General features: G+C 36.4%; 1 protein-coding gene across 1 annotated transcript; it reads left to right on the top strand.

Annotated features, from left to right (window-relative positions):
• Positions 1-5,905: 5,905 nt before the first annotated feature.
• Positions 5,906-7,403, top strand: LOC149921935 (uncharacterized). The gene is made up of 2 exons (XM_090163656.1): positions 5,906-6,063; positions 6,617-7,403. Exons 1-2 carry the CDS (start codon positions 6,039-6,041, stop codon positions 7,075-7,077), a joined length of 486 nt encoding a protein of 161 aa, XP_090019782.1. The 5' UTR covers positions 5,906-6,038; the 3' UTR covers positions 7,078-7,403.
• Positions 7,404-8,449: the final 1,046 nt, after the last annotated feature.

Raw genomic sequence — 8,449 nt, 5'->3', positions numbered from 1 at the left:
GAGAAAAAAATATTGATAATTGAAGTAAATAGAGAAGACATTTAAAATCAAGCTATAATTAGATTAATAGCGAATATAATTAAAAATAGTTATATGAATATAATTAAAAATAGTTATATGAATATAATTTAAAATAGTTATATAAATATAATTAAAAATAGTTATATGAATATAATTAAAAATAGTTATATGAATAATTAAAAATAGTTATATGAATATAATTTAAAATAGTTATATAAATATAATTAAAAATAGTTATATGAATATAATTTAAAATAGTTATATAAATATAATTTAAAATAGTTCATACAGCTATTATAAATTATATTCATACAGCTATTATAAATTATATTCATACAGCTATTATAAATTATATTCATACAGCTATTATAAATTATATTCATACAGCTATTATAAATTATATTCATACAGCTATTATAAATTATATTCATACAGCTATTATAAATTATATTCATACAGCTATTATAAATTATATTCATACAGCTATTATAAATTATATTAATACAGCTATTATAAATTATATTAATACAGCTATTATAAATTATATTAATACAGCTATTATAAATTATATTCATATAGCTATTATAAATTATATTCATACAGCTATTATAAATTATATTCATACAGCTATTATAAATTATATTAATACAGCTATTATAAATTATATTCATATAGCTATTATAAATAAATAACTATTATTATTTTAATTAAGCTTTGTAAAACAACTCTTTTGCCTGCTATGGCGAACTAGTTTTTTTAACCTCATTGCCGAAGTCACCACGAGATATAAGCATCGGAAAAATTGTCAAAATGACCTTTTGACAGCGGCGTCCAGGTCCGGACCCCCTCCCCCCTTGGGCCTACCTTTGACTGTACTAAATTCCCACCCCGTTCTCGACCCCTTCTTAACATTCACATACCTAGACCCCCTTGACCAATTTCTGGCTACGCCACTGCCTTTTGACACCCCTTTCCCTACTTAAGCTACTCCCCTGAGATTCCTATCACATAAAAATCTTTAAGGTACATGTATATAAGGTATAAGTGAAATTTCGCCCGCCCAGGTGGTAGGTACTCCCGGACGACCTTCGGCTCAATCCGGCCCTGACTACAAACTAATTCAAACTTACTTCTTGGCTTTCTTCTTCGTTTCTTGGAAAATAGATGAAATGTGGTCATAGCCCTGCAATGGCTGCACTGACTTTCTGTATAACCCTGCTACACGTTTTCTGCGAAGCATTATTCAAATCACCACATACTATTTGAAATGTTCCTGTTGCGTAAAATCGTAATGCAATAAGCACTTGAAGCGACGGAGATAATGCTTTGTTTCTGTCAGTGGCGTATTCTATCCTAGGCCTAACCATTTCTACTATTTGAATTACAGCATCTTTTGTTAAACGATAACGCTGTAGAAATTCATAATCGTCTAAATAATTAAGATCATTGCGCCTATTGTTAAAAATCCTTCTAGGCCACCTAATCACTTCGATTTCATCTAAATTGTCCAAAAGATCGAGCTCTTCTAACCCCCAATTCAATAGACTGTCCGCCATTTTACTTCCTATTTTCTAGTGTCAAAAAAATGATTTTGATCGTAATCCGCCAAATTCGGAGGTTTAACTAGTGGGTCAATATTTCGACATTGATCTGTGATCCGAGTCACTTTTTACGCTGATGACTACGAAATTAGCAGTAGCCCTCAAATTTGACCGTGATCTGAGAATTTTGACATGATCCACAATGTGATTCGAGTTGGTGACTATGGCTTGGAAATTTGTTTCGACAATGACATTTTTGGAAAGAGAACGTCTTGGGCTTCAAAACAAGCCCGCATTCATTCGTTTTTATTACTATCGATTTTTCGTGCAACCATCACTTTAAAGATCGAACACTGCATTATGACCTTAAGTTTGCTGGTTGTATTATCAATGCCAGCTGCGGGATTTTTTTTGGTTACCTAATATAGAAACGCTTATAGATACCCTTAAAATCCTTCAGATTTCCATGTTATTTTCAATGGAAAAATCCCAAATCATGTTGTCCAAAACGTTTTCGGTTGCCATGGCAAAACGAAAGCCCGTCGCAACTTTTCCCTCGCAGGTTTTTTTAAGGTACATGGAGGTGTACACTATACACGAGTTTAAACAAAATCGGTGATTATCACCTCGGGTCGTCTCCTTGTAAGTTCAAATAAATACATTGTCAGGTTAGATGGCTATAAATACGAGCGAAAACGGGCTTAAGTTTCAAATTCGTAAACGAAGGTTATGTTTATAAGAGTCAATTTTATGTTCCCATTGAACAATTCATCATTATAATTACAAAGTTTAATTTTTAATTTTCCAATAATCTTTCAAATAGGCTGACAGTTCCAAAGACTAGGTACAAATCGGGGAATTAAGGCGTTAATTGGCCCTTAGGCACATTATGATTTCTATAATCATTGGCGAAACAGGCTATCATTAAAAAAAAGAGTTGGTCTTATGTATATACTTTGTTTTAAAAACTCACTACATATGTATTTCCAATACGTGTTTTGAAAATCAGTGGATGTTTCAAGCGAATAATATTACTAATCAGGGTGCTTCTCTGGTAAGGTACATTTTATGTACTTCTGATTACAAGAGTTTCAAATGACGCTTAAAGGTGACCCCGATCACATCTTTTATTTACAAGGAACACTGAAATTCGAACGAGGTTGCTCGCGAACTTAAAATTTCGATAAATAATTTACTGAGTTTAAACGAATATTTGAATAACAGAGAGGTTATCTGCGTGAACGTAGAGACTTCCCCGACGCAAAACTAATTTGTCAATACTGCCCAAGCAATAAGCCATCTAACAAAATAGTTAAAAATAACTATTAGGATGGTACTTGTAGCAACAAAGGGAAACCTAAGCGGAGGTCATAGGTCACCGAGGTCACGCTGAGGTATGACGTCAAAGTACCATCCTCGTCAAGCTGCGCATGTTTCAGATAATATAGAGTAATGGCAGTGCTACGTCACACAACGTCACCCATGCTTTTTCCTATTCATAAAAACTTCGCGCCCACAATGGCGGCCATGGCCAAAGCTACGGAGTGCTACTACTCTATAGGTGTTTCTATAAAATACGTTAGGTCACGTGTAAATGTTTTTTCTACGTCACTAGCTAAAGTTATTGAAGATAGAGAGCGTGCGCTTGAGTCGATAAAGATTTTGGTATTTGAAGTCAACGTGCGAAACGCGCGTGCCAATAAAGCACTAAAAAGCTTAAGCTCGTGACGCGGGGAAAAACATTACATACATTCAATTTTTATATTGATTTATTTTATAGAAACACCTATTGAAACTCGCTTATAGAAATTCACCGTTGGAACCTCTATGCAACCTTTGCTTAACCTTTCGAATGAATTTTGAATTAACAACTAAACCTGCGCGTAGTTTACCTTTGCACCAAAAGTAAAATATCATAAAAGCATTCGTGAGCTTATGTAAAATAGTCTTCGTAAGATAACGACCGAATCAGAGCGATTTCATCAGCTTAACAATAATGTGTGCAAGCCATGAACAGAGATAACACGAATAACACGAGCTCTCTTTATTTTAAATCCCTTTGTTTCTGGAAGAGATAAATTCAACACGTCAAACGAACGCCCGATTAGAATCGGCCTGATTTACATACAGATTTTTCATTCAATTATAACGCAGTCAATCGTTGCGAATGACAATAACGGGTGAAAAAGAATTCGATTCAAAACGCGGAGACACATGCGCCATCTCGTTTACGGCAGTGGAACTAAACCAATATTCGATCTCTTATTTACAAATGTAACTTTCACTCACTATGAGGCGCCTGAAATCAGTCAATATCTTCCGCAAAAAGCCTTATTTACCTGTTTTGTCCCTAAAAAATTGAGGCGTAATTTCAAGCATTAAGTGTAAATTTTTGTAATAGCAGAAGCACTTTGTAAAAACACTATCATCTCTAGATTCGTTGCTTAACCACATTTTAATCGACGATAGTTTCTGGAATCCCGCCAGCATTGCTAATTAAAGGTTTAGAAATAGATTCATAGATGGCGCCACGTTTGTGGCTGTCAGACGCTAGTGGGCATATTAGCGTATCTCCAATGACCTTGGCCAGCAAGGAGTCCGACATTTGCAAAGTTTTCGTATGGGATTTGGAATATCAATCTCAAAGTGATTTCAGAAACAGATTTTGAGATTTCTAGTTATTTAGGCGGATTTCGAAATTTTAGAACTGATTTTCGCCAAGATTTCTGGATTTTCGAGTTGATTTCTAAAATAATATTTATCTAGAGTGTACGGGATTTTTATTTTAACGATTGTCGGACGCTTCGGGCGCTAGTCTCCGCGACAGGCAGTGGGATAGGCTAATTCCCTGGTGTCGGCTTCCATTTAATAATAATAATATTTATTTCGCAAACACTTTGCAAGCAACCACAGAGGCCAAGCCTGTTAAAGGCGGTTACCAGGACATATACAAACACATATTTTAAGATTCCTGATACCATTGAGTTGGGAATATTAATCTAGAGGTCCAATCAAAAAGTCGGATTTCAATATTTCGCGAAACAAGTTTTTAAAAATAGGAATACAGTCGTCTGCTCCCAAATGACGAGAAAACTTTATCATTCTACCCGTGGCGCCGTCTATCTCTCAATGGTTCGTTCAAATAAGACGGGTTTCCCGGAAAAAAGATTTATTTTTCAAAAATAATGGATGGCGCTACGAGTCATATGATTACGTTTTCTCGTCATTTTAGAGGAGACGGCACATTCGTAATTTTCAAAAACTTGTTTCGCGGGGATCAGATTTGATTGGATCTCTAGATTAATATTCCCAACTCAATGCCTGATACCAATAACGCCTAGAAGTAACTAAGCAGAACTATGTACTCTGGAAAATGCAAAAGTGGGATGTATTTTCCCCGCTTTGATTGAATATAGAAAAATTGAATATATATTTTTTTAATTTGTTTTTGCTGACTCAAGTATTATAATATATTATTATAATAATAATAAAATAATAAATTATAATTTAAAGACTCCATTGTCCACGAGTATATGCAAATGTAGACACTATCAGTGACGTAAATAACGCCCCCGAGAACTAGGGGGCCCCCAAACGTTTATGATTAAAATCGGTACTACTTAAAAGGGCCCCGAGTCGTTTTTCGCAGGTAGGGGGGGGGGCGGAGTTCCTAGTTACGCCACTGGACACTAGATGGCAACAGTCAATTTTATCTGTTTGAAAAGTATAACTTCATGGTGCCAGCAGTTAATATTTTCATAGTTCTTAGTTACTTGTATCCGTTCTTGCTGATACACTTTCCCGCCCATAACGAACTTGAAACTAACGAATAATTATAAAAATTTAATATCATTGTGTTATGGCAGCCATTATGAGGGCAGTTTTTTTATCCTTAGGAAAAAACATGGGTGACGTCAACATACGTCATGCCGATATTACTCTATAGAAAAACGATCAGAGTGCTTTGGATTAATACCACCAACTTTGATAATTATATATATATATATATATATATATATATATATATATAATATATTATAGTCAAATCAGTCAAAAAATACGATAAATACACCCCCAAATACAATTATTATCATAAAAATAATTTAGCAATAGTCAGATTATTATCAAAAAGAGCGTCGTAAACAAGTCAAAGCCTCGATGCACTCGGCGATAACAGGTGTTTTCAAAAAGCGCTTTATCACCAGCCAGTAATTTTTTTTTCGCTGATAAATGGCATTTTCTAGAAAGACGCACACGGCCCGCTATTTTGCACACGAATTCGACAAATGAAGAGCCTTGATTGGCTAAAGTTTTGCGCGCGGCCCTCTAGTTCTGCACGCAACCCGAGAGAGGGCGGGATTAGGGTAGGATAAAAGCAGACGCGAGCTTCATTGATATTCATGATCCAGACAAACAACCTGAGTTCCTAATAATTCAACTCTACCTTCGACTTCTAAAAACTACTACTTTACTAAAATGTCAACCTCTGTATCTGCTAGCGGTGAGTATTGAAATATTTATATTCCTCTTCAGTTCGGTTCGGTTCGGTTCAGCTCAATTCAGTGGGAGCCAAGCTCTGTCGAGACAGGCGGGCTTTTCAACTATTCGAAACTATGACTAATTTAAAAAAATATTTCTATATTAGGGAAATTTTACTTTTTCCCATAAATAATTTAGAATAATTTTAACTTTTTAAAATTTTCCCATAAATAGTGTATTCACATTTTAGTTCATTTTATTTAAATAGTTTAAGGGCAATATTTATATCTATCACTTTTCGTTTATGGCGAATTCCATTTACACTCTTAGAGCGCCCCCCGATTGGGTATTCTAATTTAGATTTCATTATGAGGGTGATGTGAGAACGCTCCCAGATCAATCTCGGAGCGCTTACAGAGTACTGAAGGGTATTCAGATTTAAATAATGTAAGTAAATTGTGCCAAATGCTTCAAAATCACAGGGCTGCGCCAAGTTATATCATTTTTAACCATAAAAATAGTATTTACAAAGGCTCAATAAACTAAAACTAATCTAAAATTATTTTTACGAAAAGGTTCCTGTTGCCAGGGTCGTACCCACCAGCAACCGAAGAAATGCAATTGCGGAGCTGGGTGTACTTGCACTACCGAATGCCGTTGTTGCCAGGCTCCTGACGCCGCAAGTTGTACGTGCCAAAAATGCCGTTGCTGCCCAGGCGCCCCTTGCAAGAAAACTCCATGCGGTCCCAGTTGCACCTGCAGCGACTGCAAGTGTTGCGGAGCTCCTGACGCTGCCAGTTGTAAATGCCAAAAATGCCGTTGCTGCGCCGCCGCCGCGTGTAAGCAACAGTCATCTTGCACCTGCTCCTCTAGTTGCAGCTGCAGCGATTGTAAATGTTGCTCCGCCGCGGGCTGCCGCAAATGCGGTGCCGATTGCAAATGTGGTGCTTCTTGCCAGTGTTGCCCAGCGGCCAAAGATCCCAGCAAGAAATGTGAATGTGGAGACTGCAAATGCTGCAGTGCTGCCAAGTGTTGAACGATGAAATTTCCATTTCCAAATATCTAAAAGGAATATATTAATTTTAATTAAGGACATAATCGTGACAATTTTTTACTCTTAATTGATCAATATTTAACAGGGTTTATTGTCTAACTCTATTTCGTCAAACGCCATTGTTCTTCTAGATCATAATTATGAGAACCCTCATTGATATTTTTTAACAAATTTGGCAACACTGAAATTTGTCTAAAATTGTGTGCTGCGCAGTGTCGTCATGGATAATAAGCAAGGAGCCGAAAAGATGGAGCTGATCGTACTCGCATAGTGATACCAATTCGCTGCTGGCACGGAGGAAGGGGAGTAACTTTTCCAAACTCCCCCTCGCTCCAGCAGAGAATTGTCATGACGGCGTGAACGCGCCCATCTTTTCGGCTGCTTTTTTTATCATGCTCAAATATTTTAAAAGTGTGATAAACTGTGTTAATGTTCTTGTTTTATTTGGAAATGTAAGGATTAAATCTCATGTAAACCTAACAATAAAATCTTGTAAATTTTTGAAATGAAATTATTTTATAGACAATTTTTAGGCCTAAAAAGGTTCGGGGACACTGGTTACAATGAAATAATCTACGAACTATAAGTTAAACCATAATTCTATAATATTGTTTGTCTCTTTTACTGAGAGCGAAGAAAATCTCCCCCTAGCGAGGCTAGGCTACGTGTGACGCGTTAGCAAGCGGACGCAAAACCGCCAAAAAGTCCAATAAAGCAGAATGTCTAGGATAGTATTATTTGCTCGAAAAAGCAGTGGTGTTTTATAAAATAACAATGGCTAGTAAATTGGATGGCATTTGGTATTAAAACTATTTTCGAGTGTGTATAGCTCTGGCACATATGGGTAGTTTTAAAAATTAGACCTACCTATTTTAAATTGTATTTGTGTAGTCGTGTGTTTGGGCGCGGCCAGATTTGTATAGTTTTAAAATGGTAAGGTCATTTTCAAACGTGATATTTTCGTTCATGCGAAGTCGCTGTTATGCGTATTTTTCCCGAGAGAGGGATTAGAATAAGTGTTTCCCATTTTGCTTGGGGAAATTTAGTGGCATTTACATACACAAGGAGAAGGCAGCTAGTCTTAAAACACGTGTACAAATTTCATTAGATGAGCCTTTACGCTGAACGTTTTACGGGCGGGGGGGAAGACAATTTCCGAATTTTCCCCTTCCGACGGCAGCAGGCGCTAAGGCGTCTAACCAATGAAAACTGTACGCAAGAAAATGCAAGACTTTTGACGGGTTGCGTTCTCCTTGTCTGGGGTGCTGTATTTGTTGCTCCTAGGTGGCATCAAAGATAAAATAAACCTCGTATCCAAGATTCGAAATAACTGCCTCGCGCTTAGTCAATAGCG

Source organism: Leiobunum rupestre, chromosome 11, assembly GCF_980474605.1.
Source record: "Leiobunum rupestre chromosome 11, qqLeiRupe1.1.hap1, whole genome shotgun sequence".
NCBI lineage: Eukaryota > Metazoa > Arthropoda > Arachnida > Opiliones > Sclerosomatidae > Leiobunum > Leiobunum rupestre.
Note: the sequence above shows the minus strand (reverse complement) of the source record. Positions and strands in the feature narration are given on the sequence as shown.

What these genes read in the sequence shown, in the direction of transcription:
- LOC149921935 (XM_090163656.1), top strand. Translation starts at nt 6,039, where the DNA reads ATGTCAACCTCTGTATCTGCTAGCG. An exon ending in AACCTCTGTATCTGCTAGCG is followed by an intron (nt 6,064 to 6,616) that starts GTGAGTATTGAA and finishes TTTTACGAAAAG; the next exon opens with GTTCCTGTTGCCAGGGTCGT.